This window comes from Oncorhynchus nerka, linkage group LG3, assembly GCF_034236695.1.
Source record: "Oncorhynchus nerka isolate Pitt River linkage group LG3, Oner_Uvic_2.0, whole genome shotgun sequence".
NCBI classification, from domain to species: domain Eukaryota; kingdom Metazoa; phylum Chordata; class Actinopteri; order Salmoniformes; family Salmonidae; genus Oncorhynchus; species Oncorhynchus nerka.
Window position 1 is genome coordinate 28568296 of NC_088398.1, and position 19381 is coordinate 28587676.

Sequence of the window (19381 nt, forward strand, 5' to 3'; positions counted from 1 at the left end):
TCATATTTTTTTTTTTTTACCTTGATTTAACTAGGCAAGTCAGTTAAGAACAAATTCTTATTTTCAATGACAGCCTACCAGGGAACAGTTGTTTAACTGCCTTGTTCAGGGGCAGAACGACAGATTTTTTACCTCGTCAGCTCGGGGATTCAATCTTGCAACCTTTCAACTAGCCCAACACTCTAACCACTAGGCTACTCTGCCGCCCAATAACGACTTCACTATTTAACGACCATGCGACTCACGAGCGCTGACGATGTACGTACGCATCCATATCAGTAAGAGCTCAGAGAAATGCATTTCCAGAACGATTTGATCATGTCAGGCATCTCTGAATAGGCTTAGTCATGGCAACAGAAAATGTGAGTGGAGAAATGTTAGAATCATAATTCACAGCCCCCAAAAAATGCCTTAGCTACAGACCCGATATATAGACACAGAAACACATATAGTATTTTCATTATCCAAGTTACAGTATACACGCTCCCCTTTCGAACAATAATGCATTACGTGACCAGCCATAGATAGCATTCCAATCCCACTCACAACAGCCCTACTAGTAACTGTCCAGGTAGGAGACTCACCTCTATCTCCTCATAGCTGCCTGGGAACCTCCTCTCCCCGAAGATAACGACATGGTGGCTTATCCACTGCCGAATGATAGTGACCAGCTCATAGTACTCTGTCCAGCGCAGCTCCAGCTCCTGTGGCGCAGAGAACACAGCAGGCAACGACGGGGTTTAACGACAGACAGCCAAGAGCCTTCTCCTGGAGAGCCACGATGACTCGCCTGCTCACACACCACCCTCACTCAATTAGGTGTCAACAGGCCCAGCCTTGTGTGGCTGGACAGGGAGCAGAGTGTGAGTGAGTGAGTGAGTGAGTGAGTGAGTGAGTGAGTGAGTGAGTGAGTGAGTGAGTGAGTGAGTGAGTGAGTGAGTGAGTGAGTGAGTGAGTGAGTGAGTGAGTGAGTGAGTGAGTGAGTGAGTGAGTGAATGTTGTTACTGATTGTCCCGTTGACAATATTGATTATTATTACGCTTTGGCAATATGTACAGTACATTGTTACATCAAGCCAATAAAAGCAGGTTAAATTGAGCGAGAATGATAATGTAGTGTGTGTGTACGTGCATTAGTACACACGTGTGCAATAAACAAAAGTCCCCTACTTTACCTTTACCCAGTACATCTTTAGTTAGCATTGGAGTACAAATGGCACTCTAAAATCTGTTTTGGCAATAAAATACAGTACACCATTCTGCTTTCCCAACAGCTCTCTTCTGTGTGCTGTGATCATGCTGTGTGGTGTGAGAGGGGTGTTTATTGGGTAGAAAGTCCTTCGAGGTAAACACAGAAGGTTGCTAATTTCCCGCAGCTCCATTTAGGACGGCAGGACTTCTACTGTAGTTCCAAACTGAAGCGGCTCTTGCTGTCAGTGTCATAAATTAAGCAATTACATGTTCTGACTGTCACAAGCCATAATCCAGGAGTTTCCCTGAATGAACTCTCCTTGAAAGTAGGTGTTTGAATGCAATAACAGTGGCTTTATAGCGTGTCCTTTTTAAAAAATGGATCAATTTGAGTCTCGGGACATGAGGTGTCCAGTTTGTGAGTATATCAGGTTTAGGGACAATCTTGTAAAAAATAATTATGAAGTGATCAGAGATCAGCGGCAGTCAGAAGTGCACTCACGTTAGCCTGGATTCCATCCTGGACATCCCGGGGCATGGCGTCATACAGGGACGACACGTAGGTGATGATGGACTTCTCATCAGGATGTGGCACGTCAACATCTGGGAAAATAATTTCTGTGTTTATAGATATGGGTTTTTCACAGCGAAAGAGGAATGGAGATGCCGCAAATACCAAAAACGGGATTAAGTACTTTGAGGTGTTATTAGTTCATTTTTACATTTTTTTAGGATGAGGACCTTTCATTGTATAACAAAAAGTGAAGTGCACCCAATCATTGGTTGGTATGTGAAGATGTGTGTAAACATTAGTTATACACCTAGATCATGTTCATGGTGGATTTGGAGAAGGGAGTAAGCTATCAAAATATTTGATTGGACACGGCTCATACAGTACATCAGCACTGAAGGGTAAGGGGGGGTTAGCGGGGCGGGGCGGGTGGGGTGGGGTGGGGGGCTCTTCAAGTTCCATCCGGAGTCTCTCACCCCAAAAGTACAAAGTTAGGTGGGACGTGGTTGGAGAACCTGGGGTGCATTCACTAGGAACAAACTAGAAGCAAACAACAAAATGGGGAGGGAATTTGCCAAATAGAAGCTATTGTTTTCGTTGGAAAAAACGTTTTCCGTTTGCGAAACATTTTGCAACTCTTTGCTACAGTGTGCACTTCTGATTCCACCCCTGGTGTTGAGGTCAGCCGTCATCACATGTGCATGCACTGGAGGAGCTCCGTGCAGTCTTACCCTCTGGATCCAACAGGCGTGTCACGCCCAGGTCCGTCTCGGCCACGTTGAAGGCGTACTCAAGGTTCTGCACGTTGGTCTGGCGGTACACCTTACTCATGTCAATGAGTCTAGGCCTGAGGAGACAGAACCATGGTACATCAGTCACGATTGGTGTAAAGGCAGTGTAGACAGATGAGGGTATAAGGACTGGCCGGGCAGACACGGATAATTCCTACCTACATATCGTTTGTCCTAAATAAAAATGCCACGTCTGTATGTCAGAAATCTGTAAGTGAACACCTGCCTTCCCTGGGGTGCTTGGCATCTATATATAAACGGAATGTTACATGGGGCTGCAGCAGACAACAAGGGCAGCCATGTTTCAAATTAGATAAGCACCTAGACTCGCTCCCCGTTACCATCCTCTCCGTGGTGCAGATGAGTGGAAGTGAACAGAAAGTAACCATAGGGAAACATTCAAAGCATGCCGTTACTCAAATTCAATTCTTGACCAATGTAAACATTACAACAACAAAAAAATGTTCCCTCTCGATTTCATTTTTCATTGCATCCATTGAGAACAAAAAGGCACTGTTTAGAACTTATTCTATTTTTTTAATGGCACAGTGTACTCATTCTCTCTTTACAATACGTTCACATTATTCTGATATACTCCATAAGTAAAGCCCAAGACAAATAAGAGAGAAGCTTAGAGCAGACCCGTACAGCGATTTGACGTGAAGGGTGGAGCAAACAGTGTAGTAGTCCCCAGGGCTTGGGTCCGATTCCAGGCACTGCACCTCCGTAAAAGAGAGCTGCTTCCGTGGCCTGGGGGGCCTCCCTTCTACCCTACTGGGGCTGACTAGCCTCCCCTCACATCCCTGGAGGCTGTGGGGGCTGCAGTCATGTCCCAGCCCTGTCCCCTGGCCCAGTTCCTGGTCCCCTGAGTGGGAGTCGCAGCTGGAGTGGGCTACTGAGCCGTGGGATCCCTGGCCCGAGTCCCAGGAGGAGCCTTCTGAGGGGATATTGTCACACTGCATGACCACGCGGTGTTCCAATGAGCTGACCAAGCCTGTGCCCCTGCTGGACGAGCGGCCAGTCCTCTTCCTGGACTTTGTGGACAGCTTCCTCTTCAGACTCGACATCATGGTGCCTTCTGGGAGTTGTAGTCTCCCCAAAACAGAGAGCTAGCTGGCTCGATGTTTCGTACTCATCCAGTGGCAAGTGAAAACGTTGCACTTAATGGTGAAATTCCAATTCCAAAAGGCGTGCTGCTCCAACCATTTTAACAAGGTGATGGTTTGGTGTTTGTTCGGGAAACAGTCGGGTCCATGCCTGCAGAATGTGCAGGTAAATCCCACCCGAGCATTTACGTCTTCAATAGGACGTCTTCACAATCGTCACGTCGAGGTTACAAAGAGTGCTCAACCCTCTCCGTAAGAGAAGAAACATCTCTGTACCACTAGGAGGCTAACTGCTGTCATCCCCTCTGACCTGACCTCCCAACCTCAGCCCGGTCTATCCAAAACAGCTCCCCCGATATCAACTGTAACTTTCACCAGTTAGGTCCTTAGTTCCCAGCGTGACAACAACATTCAAACCTCCAAATAAGGGCCGCAAATTGGCGGATAGTGCAGACTGCAGGCTGTGCAAAAAGTAACTCTGCAGTGTTCGTCGTTTGAGTAGGAGTGTTACAGTGACACACCTCTCTCTTTATGAAAATAAGCTACTAAATAGACTGCCTTAGGTGACACTCAAAACCGTAAAAAAAAAAAAAAAAGTGTTCTCTCTCGCTCTCTGTTAGAGGGAGCAGGGTGTAGCTGAACTTTGCAGGTACACGCACAGCTTTGATTGAACCTGCCCCGTGGGCCTCTCTTTCTTCCTTCCTTTTGTGCCACGCCTGGCTGGGTATTCACCCAAGTTTCCCCTCACCACATGGCCCTCTTTTTCAGTCGCGCTCATGTTTCATTCAGACTCCCTGGGGATGTGCAGGGTGCTGCTTTCATTACATGTTAGGTGCTGGAAGACCCCTGTTATTTACAGATAATGAGCCCCGTCTCTGTGGCTTTTTAGGACTCCGCCTCCCACTTTGAGAGACCACAGACATGTCTCCACTCACAGGGCAGCTCTCATATTCATGTCTATATACGTAACTGTATGCTTCATTAGAGACTAAAGCAGCTCTAAGGCCATTGTAATATTTAACAGAAGGAGTGATTCACTGAGAACTCAACTGGTCACTCCTCTTGTCCAAGGCTCCCAATAGATTCTTATGAAAGGGACAAGTAAACAAACACCATCTTTCCCAATTCTACACCACCCAGGTGCCTCAGACAGCACCCTCTCCATCTGAATGGGCATTAGTGAGTCTAATAACGTAATAATAACAGCATATACAGTAAGTGCTCAAATCAGTGCCAGTACCTGTATCCATCTGAGACAACACCCACCTGTGGTATTCCAAGCCCAGGGCAATGACAGGTTCAAATAAATGTCTTATTAGAGCTGCCTGAAACCTGTACGATCAAGTACGGCCAGGAGAGGAGATTGAACAACTACAGAGTTAGATGTAAAAATGTAATTTACCTCAGGACAAGTCAGAACTGAGAAATAAAACACGAAGTGGATACACAACCTTCTTTTATAAGACATGGAAAACTTATCTCTCGCTTGTCAAAACTGAAAGCCGTGTCTGATTGATTATGTACCTGATAGTCTACATTTGTACTCATATACACTACATGACTAAAATGATGTGGACACCGTCTCGTTGGACAGCTCATTCCAAAATCATGGACATTAATATTGGTCCCCCTTGGTCCCCCCCTTTGCTGCTATAACAGCCTCCACTCTTCTGGGAAGGCTTTCCACTAGATTTTGGAACGTTGGTGCAGGGACTTGCTTCCATCCAGCCACAAGAGCATTAGTGAGGTCGGGCACTGATGTTGGGCGATTAGGCCTGGCTCACAGTCGGCATTCCAATTCATCCCAAAGGTGTTCAATTGGGTTGAGGTCATGGCTCTGTGTAGGCCAGTCAAGTTCTTCCATACCGATCTCGACGAACCATTTCTGTATGGACCTCGCTTTGTGCACCGGGGAATTGTCATGCTGAAACAAGAAAGGGCCTTCCCCAAACTGTTGCCACAAAGTTGGAAGCTGTAGCCTTAAGATTTACCTTCACTGGAACTAAGGGGCCTAGCCGAACCATGAAAAACAGCCCCAGACCATTATTCCTCCTCCACCAAACTTTACAGTTGACACTATGCATTGGGGCAGGTAGCGTTCTCCTGGCATCCGCCAAACCCAGATTCGTCCCCCGGGCTGCCAGATGGTGAAGCGTGATTCATCACTCCAAAGAACGTGTTTCCACTGCTCCAGAGTTCAATGGTGGCGAGCTTGGTGGCGATGCTTGGCATCGTACATGGTGATCTTAGGCTTGTGTGCGGCTGCTTGGCCATGGAAACCCATTTCATGATGGTCCCGACAAACAGTTCTTGTGCTGACGTTGCTTCCAGTGGCAGTTTAGAACTTCGTAGATAGTGCTGAAACTGAGGACAGGCAATTTTTACATGCTACACGCTTTAGCACCCCCCACGGTCCTGTTCTGTGAGCTTGTGTGGCCTACCACTTTACGGCTGAGCCGTTGTTGCTCCTAGACGTTTCTACTTCACAATAAAAGCACTTACAATTGACCGGGGCAACTCTAGCAGGGCAGAAATTTGACGAACTGACCTGTTGGAAAGGTGGCATCATATGACAGTACCAGGTTGAAAGTCACTGAACTCTTCAGTAAGGCCATTCTACTGCCAATGTTTGTCTATGGAGATTGCATGGGTGTGCGAGTGATTTTACACACCTGTCTGCAACGGGTATGATTGAAATAGCCAAATCCACTAATTTGACGAGGTGTCCACATACTTTTGTATATATGGTACATATTATATATGATGTGAGCATCAACACGAGGATGCAAAGGAAATAAATAAATAAAATAAATATTGCCTGGGGTGGATGGGGAGGGATTTGGACACATGGTGTAAAAGAGAAAAATACTACAATGAATTACTTGGTCATTTAGATACGAATGGTCAAGCAGCTAGCTATATATATTGTACATTTGAAACAGCTCTTCTACCAAGCATACCTACCAATGATTGTACCTATATATGACCTAATGTATGATAAAATAATAATAATAATAATCATTTGAAGGACTAGTCAGAACCAACAATGGCACACACTACAATTTGACATTTGACAATATGTTCCATTCCTGCCCCATCTGCTTCACATCGAATAAAACGAATGTGCGGTGATGTGTCACGACAACCCCGTTGCATACAGCTTAGCACTACCGGAGACGCTAGGACAAGACATATTAACACCTATCAGTGCCACTTACTGTGGGTAAGAGCATGAGTGTGTACAGTCTACTGAGGGGTACATTTGGGTACTATTTTTGGAGTTAATCTCACCTTTAAAGAATGGCTGGAGGTGAGGTTACATTTTGGGGCGACAGCGGGGCTTGCGTGTAACATTCTGAGGCTAAAATCCAAAGATGTTGGCCAGTATCTGAACATTAGGTGCAGTATATAGTCTCTTGTTTGGTTCTGGGTACAGAGATGAAATACTGTAAATGTTACACTACGTATTGTGGCTTGAGGGGTCGACCGCCAAAGTAATATACTAAAAATAATAAAAAATATATGCCATTTAGCAGACCCTTTTTCCAATCAAACATTTTCCATACAGGTTGTCCCGGGAATCGAACCCAGTATCCTGGCATTACAAGCAGCATGTTTCTACCAACTGAGCTACAGAGGACCACGTACTGGTGTTTGTGGATGACGGCGCTGAAGAGCTTGCCGTCCCTCCAGCTGGTGGTGAAGTTGTCACAGCGGATGCCCTGGTAGCCATCCACCATGCGCTGGGACCACATCAGCAGCTTCTCCTTGGCCGACATGTCGTCTGATTGGCCATTCACCTGGATGTCCGAGATCTAACAGGGGAGGACAGATACCGGGGGTTAGACAGGGGAGGAGGCCACACGCCACCAGGGTTGGGGTCAATTCCATTTACATTTTGGTCAATGCAGGAAGTTAACTAAAATTGGATGAAAATGCCTTCTCAGTGACGAGATTTGGAATAGAAAACGGAGTTTCAGTTCACTTCCTGGATCGACTGTATTGATATGGAATTGACCCCAAACCCTGCTTGTCATGGTGGCAGAAGGAGATAGTTGGAAACAATAAAGATATAATCTATTTGAGAAAAATCGATGATGCATTGTAAGGATGGGGTTTGATTCAATCATATGATATTCTGGCTCAATCTGAATCAGGTTTGTCCCCCTCAATGATCTGTGGTGGAAAACAAGAAAAAAACTGTGTTTTTCAGCCAGGGGAGGCAAATCCTGTCATCAATAGTACATATGTGACATCAAAGGGAACCGCCAACTAGATCTCAATTCCTAGGTCATTGGGTAGGTGGGAGGAATGTCCAGTGGAGACTGCTCCTGCTTTGGGTCTCCAGACACAACTTAAGCACTATTGGCTAATGTGGCAGGACTGTTTTTTTTTATTATCTTTTTATTTGGGCCGGAAGGGAGATGAAATGAGTCACAGTCGCCAGAGGCTCAGAGGGTACTCTCTGTTCTTGCCAAAAAGACCGCTCAATTACCAAAATCTCTGCCTACTGGTCTCTTTCTGTAGTCGGTGTGTGTGGGTATACTGTAAGTGTGTGTGTCTGTGTGTTCTCCTCGGGATCCAATCCACCCCTCGATGGCCCCACCCTAAACCTCTCCCCTCTAAAGAAGAGTAGAATGCCTATGATGACTCACCAGGCTTCGGCCCTGCTGTCCCCCCCCCCCCTCCTTCTGAGAAATATGCCTCTCTAGCCAACGCAGTACACGGAGTGCAGTAAACCAATGAAAATGTAAATCAAAACTAGAAGTTGAACTGATGTCTGTGCCCAGTGGGTATTACACCAGTCTGACTGCAGAACCAACATCTCTTCCTGTGCCCTGCTCAACCATGGCTGCCACTTGGGCTTACTGCTCCATCTTAACTGGCAGTGCCACGCCTTCTTTAATCAAATAATGTCGTGTTATAGAAAGCCCATGTGTTATTTCACAAAGGTTTTACAGCATAACATAGCAAGTAAGGGAGGTATCAGACCTGGTTTCAAATACTATTTGAAATCATTTCAAATACTTTAGCCTGGCTTAATGGAACCCATAGTCAATGTTACCGTGGGGAATAGTTTGCAGGACACAATGTTCTTTTATTTCCTCTGCCTTCATCGGAACATGGGTCCCTCACAGACCTGGGTTCAAATACTATTTGACATCTTTCAAATACTTTTCATGTTTACTTAAGCCCACCCGGGGTGCCGGATGGGCAGGGTTTGACTATTGTATTGGTTCCTTTAAGCCAGGCAAATTTGATCAAGTTTAGCTAAAGTATTTGAAATTATTATTGAAATTGTTCAGTAAGACTGGGCACAGAGGTCAGTTCAACGTCTAGTGTTGATTTACAATTGTTGTCAACTATTGTGAAATCAACAAAAAATGTCACCACGTCATTCGATTTTGTTTAAAAAAAAGCAGTGGTGTAAAGTACTTAAGTAAAAATACTTAAGTCATTTTGGGGGTATCTGTGCTTTACTATTTATATTTTTGACAACTTTTACTTCACTACATTCCTATCAAAAAATATTGTACTTTTTACTTTATACATTTTCCCTGACAACAAAAAGTACTAGTTACATTATGAATGCTTAGTTAGCAGGACAGGAAAATGGTCCAATTCAAGCACTTATCAAGAGAACACCTGGTCATCCCTTCTGCCTCTGATCTGGCAGACTCACTAAACACAAATGCATCTTTTGTAAATAATGTCTGAGTGTGGGAGTGAGCCCCTGGCTGTCCACACATTTTAAAAACAAGAAAATGGTGCCGTCTGCTTTGCTTAATATAAGGAATTGTATATGACTTCTACTTTTGATACTTAAGTATATTTTAGCAATTACATTTACTATTGATACTTAAGTATATTTAAAACTAAATACTTTTAGACTTTTACTAAAGTTGTATTTTAACGGATGACTTCCACTTTTACTTGAGTAACTTTCTATTAAGGTATCTATACTTTTACTCAAGTAGGACAATTGGGTACTTTTTCCACCTCTGAAAAAAAGACTAAATTCCCTTACGTTGATGACTTTCTGCAAATCCAATTAAGTTTTCCACGTTGATTCAACGGCATAACAGATTTTTGGGGGTTGAAAATATGTGGAAAAAACATTGATTCAACCAGTTTTTTGTCCAGTGGGTCAAAGTTATGCCACTCCTTTCCCTTGGGAAGCATGGGGAGAGTGATTCACACACACACACACACACACACACACACACACACACACACACACACACACACACACACACACACACACACACACACACACACACACACACACACTGATGCTATTGTATTGCAACACTTCATCAGTATGTTAAGGCTATTTAAGTGGTAGGGAAAGCTACATCATAAGATCACTTCCTTATTCTTTCCATGTTTCAAAAGAACTAAATTAAAGCATGATCATTAATTATCAGGAAGGGTTAGCATGGCCTATAGTACATTAGCCTACTATGAAGAGGGTGGAGTTTAATCTGTTAAATAATTATAATTATTCAACTGTAATAATACTACGATTGAAATATATTTGAGAATAATTTGATAACAGATTTGATAGCAATGTGATTTTATGAAAGCGATGTGGTAACATCTCGAATGATTGAGATAATGGATTACAGGTGATTGGATTGAGTTCAATTTGTGATTGTTACTGATTGGCTTGGATCAGAGCCAAGGAGGTAGGAGGATGAGGAGCTATATGGTAATGGAACACAACACTGACAGAGTAGGACACCTGGAAGTGAAGGATGATGGTCCATATCAGCCCAAGGGTCAGCTTGGGGTTGCCATCCGCGATGTCATCGTTTCTGATGTTCACCAGCTTGACCTGTGATTGGACGACAGAGAAGAGCGAGACTTAACAATTATAGTAGTTCACATCATAGTAGATACATTATTACCCTGTTCCAATGCATTGAGATAGTCCTCAGTCATGTCACTTACAGTAAGTCATCTTAATACAGTACAAGATGGCAAATCATTTGTTACATCATTTCCATTATTACATTTCAATTGCTGTTTCTCTTACCTGTCGGTGTTTGAGGAAGTCCAGTGCAATCTGTACATTCTGCAGCTTGTGGAATCTCATGCGGCCTTTCTCTCTGGGCTGGAGAGAGAGAGGAGCGAGAGAGAGAGCGAGAGAGAGAGCGAGAGAGAGAAAGAGAGGGGTTAGAAACAGACTGGACAGGAGTTAATGCTACCTTCGAAGAGGCTTTCGAGAAATGAGACTACGTCGGAAGAGAAAAATGTGATGCAGCTACGACAATATCCAATAAAACGGGAAAAGAGAAATTGGGAACTAAAATTGTAGACTCAATGACAAGAGTACACATGGTTTTCCTCCAAAAGAAAAAGGTGAATGACAAAGAATACGACGAATAACTGATGCATCTCACAGATCTCCAAGTACAACTTCCCTCATTGTAAAACCACATTAATGACATCATTCATTAGTGTACCTACCTGTTCTTCAGCTTCGAAAGACAAACACAGAGGTAAATAGGATATATATTTGGAGTGAAAGAGGCTGAGCCAATACCATGATTAGCTATTAGGTACAGGAATCTTTGGATGGTTTTGAATTGTGTCACCACTTCAGTCATGTGTTCTGACGGGAGAACAATGAATCGAAGACTTCCACTTCCAAAGAATACTGTATTTGTGCTATGCAATAAGCATTAGTAATTGAGAGAAACAGAAACAATAAAGCTATTTTCAAATGGATCATTTCCAATGCTTAAGTAGTGTTATAGGGTCAATGACTGGAGTCAATGAAGTAGTTAGACAATCATGCCCTTCCTTCATTCAGCCATGGCACCTATCAATATACGAGGGTTTTTTGTTTATAGCCAGCAGCGAAATGGTTAATGCACCTCAGTCTTTGCAAGCTTGTCAATGATAAATAAGTGACGGCCAAAGGAAAAATAATTAATGGAATCATACGCACAGGAAGTGACATCATGCACAGCTGAGCCACTGGGTAACGGATGACTTAAGCCACATGAAGTAGAAGAAGAAAATGGCGGCCGAGTTATAGAAAACCCCACTCACCAACCGCAAGTTCCTGACCACGTCTCTCTCCCTTGCCTAGCTCCAGCAAAGAGCAGTGCAAAGAGAGGAGGCATCGGCCAAAGGTCAGCATACAGGAAAGGGGGGAAAGTGTAGGGGGGGTAAAGAGGGGGACATGAGGAGGGGGGGGAGAAAAGGAGAACCAGAGAAAGGTCAGACAGGAGCACACAGTACAAAAAGAGAAGCCAAAGTGGGGTTATTGTGTTAGGGCCATGGAGGCGTCTGGTAGATGAGCAGAGACCAGCAGAGCGATGAGCTACTGTAGCAGAGACAGAGTGCAAGGCTATCCGAGAGATCTGCAGTAACCTAGAACGCATCATCATAATGTGCAAGCGTCCAGTGTTGACTTACTGACTTGTTTTAAAAAATCTAAACAACTACAAATAGTTCATATTTCCAGCGACTGGAATGAGAGGGAGGTATAAATAAGGGCTAGACTTTTGTTACTTAGGGTCAGGCCTTGGTTCAGCGTGGGGGGTTTGGATCGAGGTCCGTTACAGATGCAGAGGTCAGTCCATTTGCCAATCAGAAGTCGGGATCAGAGGTACAGGCCAGTCCATTCGCCAATCAGAAGTCAGCAGTACTCACCAGTGTCTCCCCAGAGAGGACCTCCAGGAGGGAGATCAGGTTGTGTCCATCTCTCAGGTCTTCATACAGATCAGTCACCTGACTCTGTGACTGTGGAACACAAAGAGAAGGTTGTCATCACAATGTATTTTCTTTGTGCAACACCTAAGACAAAATACCTACAAACTATGCATTGTATTTGTGTAATAACATTTTAATATTCCGGGTCTGGTTATGAGTCTGTTGACAGGGCACCTAGACATGGGGGATCATCCTCTTACAGTAAACCTTGGAAAGAATAACCAATCCTTCCTGTATAAAATTATACAAAATGTTCAAGCTCCTCTCAATCAGTCTACACAGCTCAGGCTAGGAGCCTGCAGCTCTCGCTCTCCGCCAGTACATCTGTACAAAGGACAGGAATGCACGGCTGCAGGCAACCAATCGGCCTGCGTTGGACACCCAAGACACCTGTGGCAGCTGCCAGATCTACTGAGAGATGATGGATGGAAGTCAGGGGTTCTTCATAAAATAAAATAAAATGACAGTCAAAAACAACTAAGTAAACAGTACGAACGTAGGCAAACGGATACGTGCAAATGAAAACAGATAGTCCAGTGAGTCTTGGGACTGGGCACATGCTATAATCAATTCCAGTAAGAAAGATAACGGTCATCGTGAGCAGAAGAGGGTGAAAGCTTACGAAGCGGAGCGTAGGAAACGACTGAAACTGAAGGATTTAAAAGTAGTTTTCATCCAAAATGCGAAGGGACTGCATGCCTCAAAAGTATGTACTTCATTGTGCAACACATAGTCCTAACACTTGAGGTCTGTGCACGTAACCTGGACAAACCTCCCATTGGCATAAGCGCGTGATTTACGTGACCAAGCCCTAGTTACTCGCACATATCTCAAGTTAGGGTTTGGCCCACGGTCCACAAGGCATAGGCCTATTTCTGTGTGACAGCGTCAGCGTAATTCCTCATACTTTCACAGTGATGGCAAAGGTGTGGGGAGTGGATAGTGTTCAGGTGCGCTACATGCTCATCAGAATGTGTCCCACATACAGTGCCCTCCTGCTGGGGCTTGCCGGCACCTACCTCTGCTGCCCCAAGCTGGACGGAGGAGGAAGCGCGGACGGGGGATGAGATGGAGAGAACAAGGAAATAGAGAGGGAGAATGACAGAAAGAGGAAGAGAATATGATCATGAGTCACGTTCCGTTAAAGGTCCCCAAAGCACACACATCCCCGGGTCGCTCGTCTTTCCAGTTCGCTGCAGCTGGCGACGAACGAGGGGCAACAAACCCCTGAAACTGGACAGTTTTCTCTCAATCTCTTCATTCAAAGACTCAATCATGGACACTCTTACTGGCAGTTGTGGCTGCTTTGCGTGATGTATTGTTGTCTCTACCTTCTTGCCCTTTGTGCTGTTGTCAGTGCCCAATAATGTTTGTACCCTCCTTTGTGCTGCTACCATGTTGTGTTGCTACCATGCTATGTCGTCATCTTAGGTCTCTATGTAGTGTTGTGTAGTCTTTCTTGCCGTGATGTGTGTTTTGTCCTATATTTTTATAAAATGTTTATGAAATCTTTAATCCCAGCCCCCGTCCTCGCAGGAGTCCTTTTGCCATTTGGTAGGCCGTCATTGTAAACAAGAATTTGTTCTTAACTGACTTGCCTAGTTAAATAAAGATTAAATCAATAAAATCAAATAAATGAGCCTGAGATGATATAAAATTATTAAAAAGGATGAAAGAAACTGAAAAAAGTTAGATGAATAGAATAAAAGAGTGTGGTCAAAATAGTTCCTAATATTAGTGCTTAAACACATGGTTAATATTGGGAGATTGCATGTAATGCTGTTCTACTGTGTCAGTGTGTTTGATCTTGTGAAAAACATGTACTGGCCTCACACAGGTATGTATGCAAGTCTCGTCCCTGCAAGTTGTAACACTCACTACCTTGATTTATTACTGGCATCTGGTAAATGGTGAGTACTTATGTAATACTGTGTGTTATAAGTAGTTATATAACCCTGTGTGTGAACACAGTAACTCACTCCTGCCCACCTGTGGCGTACACACTCCATCCATGGAGGTTTTAAATGCAGTGAGGGTTGATGGCCACTAGGGACCACTGTTAACACATTAATCACGTAAGATTGTCCAACTTCAACGAAGAGTCTCCATCTTCAACAACATTATACAAGTTGTATGTCTGGAACTGATGGGACAAGATCGCATAACATTCAAGTGTTTCTATTCAGTTCAACTGCTTGGGGCTACAATATGACAGTTTGTGACTATAGGCCAAATTACCTCAAAATCAGTCAATATTCAACTTAAATTCTAAGGCATTCTACAGTCCCAGAATTATTGTTGGAAAAATTATTGTTGTCTATCAACATTGACACGCCACCGGGGTCTGACAATCTGGATGGAAAATGACTGAGGATAATAGGGGACGATATTGCCACATCTTCAATTTAAGCCTACTAGAAAGTGTGTGCACTCATGGCCTGGAGGGAAGCTAAAGTCATTCCGCTACCAAAGAATTGTAAAGCCCCCTTTACTGGCTCAAATAGTCGACCAATCAGCCAGAAGAGGACTGGCCACCCCACATATGCTCTCTCTAATTCTCTCTTTTTTTCTCTCTCTCGGAGGACCTGAGCCCTAGGACCGTGCCCCAGGACTACCTGACATGATGACTCCTTGCTGTCCCAAGTCCACCTGACTGTGCTGCTGCTCCAGTTTCAACTGTTCTGCCTTATTATTATTCGACCATGCTGGTCATTTATGAACATTTGAACATCTTGGCCATGTTCTGTTATAATCTCTACCCGGCACAGCCAGAAGAGGACTGGCCACCCCACATAGCCTGGTTCCTCTCTAGGTTTCTTCCTAGGTTTTGGCCTTTCTAGGGAGTTTTTCCTAGCCACCGTGCTTTTACACCTGCATTGCTTGCTGTTTGGGGTTTTAGGCTGGGTTTCTGTACAGCACTTTGAGATATCAGCTGATGTACGAAGGGCTATATAAATAAATTTGATTTGATTTGTTACCAACCCGTAGTAAACTTCTAGAAAAAAATTGTGTTTGACCAGATACAATGCTATTTGACAGTAAACAAATTGACAACAGACTTTCAGCACGCATGTAGGGAAGGACACTCAATAAGCACGGCACTTACACAAACGACTGATGAGTGGCTGAAAGAAATGGATGATAAAACGATTGTATGGGCAGTCTTGTTAGACTTCAGTGCAGCTTTCGACATTATCGATCATAGTCTGCTGCTGGAAAAACTTGTGTGTTATGGCTTTACACCCCCTGCTATAATGTGGGTAAATCGTTACTTGTCTAACAGAACACACAGGGTGTTCTTTAATGGAAGCCTCTCAAACATAATCCCGGTAGAAGCAGGAATTCTCCAGGGTAGCTGTTTAGGCCCCTTACTTTTTTCAATATTTACTAACGACATGCCACTGGCTTTGAGTAAGGCCAGTATGTCTCTGTATGCGGATGACTCAACACTATACATGAGTGAGCTACTACAGCGACTGAAATGACTGAAATGCTTAACCTCTTCAGTCGACCCTCTACTTTTTTGAACATTCTGTTAAAAATCGCGCAACATTTCAGCGCCCTGCTACTCATGCCAGGAATATAGTATATGCATTTTCTTAGTCTGTGTGGATAGAAAACACTCAGACGTTTAAAAAACTGGTTAAATCACTGCTGTGGCTTTACCAGAACGGCATTTACATCGAAAAGCACAGGAAAAACTGATCACTGAAAATGGGAAAATATATCCATGCGCTACTTGATCCCATTGATAAAGGTGAACCACAATTAATTGACTGAGGTTGCAGTACCTACAGCTTCCACACGGTGTCTAGAGTCTTGTCATTTCCCTTCGAGTTTTTTCTTGGTCAAACACATGCAGGACACCGTATCTAATCCGGTCTAGGACCGGATATTTTCGTTGAGTTTCTAGCCGGACATTTTTCCAGACGGACAGCTAATGATCTTTACATCGCCTCCTGATGAATTTTATCGCTTATTAACGTTTACTAATACCTAAAGTTGCATTACAAACGTATTTCGAAGTGTTTTGTGAAAGTTTATCGTCGACTTTTTGAATTTTAAAAAAATGACGTTACGTTTTGAAACAATGTTTTTTCGTTTATCACACAGTCTACATATAACGATATCTAGGCTTTATATGGACCGATTTAATCGAAATAAAGACCCAAATAGTGTTTATGGGACATCTAGGAGTGCCAACAAAGAAGATGGTGAAAGGTAATGAATGTTTTCTATTTTATTGTGCGGTTTGTGTAACGCCGAAATGCTAATTATTTTGTTTACGTCCCCTGTGGGTCTTTTGGGGTGTTGCATGCTATCAGATAATAGCTTCTCATGCTTTCGCCGAAAAGCATTTTAAAAATCTGACTTGTTGCCTGGATTCACAACGAGTGTAGCTTTAATTCGATACCCTGCATGTGTATTTTAATGAACTTTTGAGTTTTAACTAATACTATTAGCATTTAGCGTAGCGCATTTGCATTTCCAGAGCTCTAGTTGGGACGCAAGCGTCCCGAGTAGAAGCAACAGGTTAACAAAGAGCTGAGGTTAGTCTCGGAATGGGTAGCAAGGAATAAGTTGGTACTAAATGTTTCCAAAACTAAAAGCATTGTATTTGGGACAAGTCATTCACTAAAACCTAAACCTCAACAACATCTTGTAATGAACAATGTGGAAATTGATCAAGTTGAGGAGCTTGGAGTAACCCTGGAATATAAACTGTCATGGTCAAAACATATTGATACAACAGTAGCTAAGATGGGGGAAAGTCTGTCCATAATAAAGTGATGCTCTGCCTTCTTAACATCACTATCAACAAGGCAGGTCCTACAGGCCCTGGTTTTGTTGCACCTGGACTACTGTTCATTCGTGTGGTCAGGTGCCACAAAGAGGGACTTGGGAAAATTGTGGTTGGCTCAGAACAGGGCAGCACGGCTGGCCCTTAAAAGTACACAGAAAGCTAACATTAATGACATGCATGTCAATCTCTCACAGCTCAAAGTAGAGGAGAGATTGACTTCCTCATTACTTGTTTTTGTAAGAGGTGTTGATAAGCTGAAGGTACCGAGCTGTCTGTTTAAAATACTAGCACACAGCTCAGACACCCATGCATACCCCACAAGACATGCCACCAGAGGTCTCTTCACAGTCCCCAAGTCCAGAACATACTATGGGAGGCGGACAGTACTAAATAGAGCCAAGACTACATGGAACTCTATTCCACATCAGGTAACTGATGCAAGCAGTAGAAAATGATTTAAAGATCAGGTAAAAATACACCATAAGGAACAGCGGGGACTGTGAAGCAACACAAACATAGGCGCAGACACATGCATACACACACATGATAACATACGCACTATACACACACGTACACATGGATTTTGCGTTGTAGATATGTGGCAGGGGAGTATGGGCCTGAGGGCACACAGAGTGTTGTGAATTCTGTAATTATTATACTGTAATGTTTTTTAAAATTGTATAACTGCCTTAATTTTGCAGGACCCCAGGAAGAGTAGCTGCTGCCTTGGCAATGGGGCTCCATAATAAATACAGTATAATTGCAGTTGGTGTGAAATGCTTCACTCTCATTGGTTCCTCTATGGTAGCTACAACAGTCTCTCTCTGCAATCCTGCAGCATATGTTTAAACCCTGTCTGTCATCAAAACGCAATAGCCCATGTTGAAGAAGCTCAGATTGAGTCAACGCGATCAGCTGGTGTCATGGTACAAATTGTGCACTGCAGATTGTGAGGACAATCAAGGTTAAAACCATTAGGCCAGTCAACACAGAACCTGACAACACCTCATCCGCCACGTCACTTTCCCATTACAAAACACCCTTTAGGTGATGTGTCCTTCAGTTAACTCAGGTTCACATGTGTTATTATAAAATGTTGAACGCCTATAAAAAAAAATCACACGTCATTGAATAAGCAAATAGTGATAGTGTCTGGTCTGTACACTTCATTAAAAGTGACTGGGGCATTACATCGACAGAACGATGTCAGCTTACAGTGGATTCTCCTTTTACATGACACCACAGAATAATGGTTGAGAAACCCTCCATTCGGTCTTCCCACCCTTGTCGACACACAACAAGATTTATGCTGGAGTGGAAGTTATTCCTTCTCCCTGTTTACAAGCCCTCATGGCCCACCCCGGGACGTGCCCATTGGAAACGCATGAAAAACATTTAGTTCAACGTCGGCTTGCCATCACACAGGCGGACTAACACGTTCGTTCTACCGCAAAATGCTATATTTAAAAATCTCCTGCATGATGTTTCTCATTACGTTTTTCAAGCCTGGCTCGGGTTGCTATTTCATTTGAATGACTCGGCTAGTTCTGTAACAATGCATTGCACAGCACATACTGTGTATGGTATGAAACGGTTTCTAAGAAGACAGTTCTCTCTAAGAAAGCGCTTAATTAAACATTTGTCTACTTCATGTCAATATATAGCCTACTTCATTTAAACTTTTTTTTTTTAAGGAAAAAATGTACAGTCATCCCAGTCCGTCGAACATTAAACGAGGTGCAAATCTTGTCATACCAATTTGTCATAATGGCAGTGGGATGACAAGGGACACAGATTCCTCTGATAGTACCTGTAAGGAGCACTTAAGGACCTTGCCTAGCAAAGAGCTAAGGGTGGGCAGTCAGCCACCCAGAACCAGCAGTCAGTCTGTGTAGCACATGTGCTACTGTTGGCCCAGCTAGCAGCCACCGGGCCTTGGGCCCAGAACAGAATGCGGTGCTTCAGAGGCAAAGAGCAAAACGTATCCAGATGTCTGGGACTCACATAAAACACTTAACGAAAAAGACTGCTCGCTTGTGTGTTATATCAGGAACAGAGTATGTTTGCACCGCATGGTTTTCAGCCCTAAGGGAAGGGGCAGTGGTGAGGTAGGTGAAACGAGAAGGGTGACAACAGCACAATTGACAAACTCACTCAGTTGAAGAGTGACTGGTCTTCGGGTAAACCTTCCCTCAAAACACCAAGCTAGAAACCAAACACTCATGATTTCCAGTAACCTTTCTCTCTCTCTC

General features: G+C 43.7%; 1 protein-coding gene across 1 annotated transcript in view; it reads right to left on the bottom strand.

Annotated features, from left to right (window-relative positions):
* The window catches only part of LOC115106241 (plectin-like), a 138895-nt gene that overhangs the window by 78349 nt on the left and 41165 nt on the right, over nucleotides 1-19381 (bottom strand). The window contains 7 exon segments of the mRNA XM_065005601.1: nucleotides 585-704; nucleotides 1693-1793; nucleotides 2433-2548; nucleotides 7247-7413; nucleotides 10344-10436; nucleotides 10638-10715; nucleotides 12266-12355. Of these exon segments, the coding sequence (XP_064861673.1) occupies nucleotides 585-704; nucleotides 1693-1793; nucleotides 2433-2548; nucleotides 7247-7413; nucleotides 10344-10436; nucleotides 10638-10715; nucleotides 12266-12355 (765 nt within the window).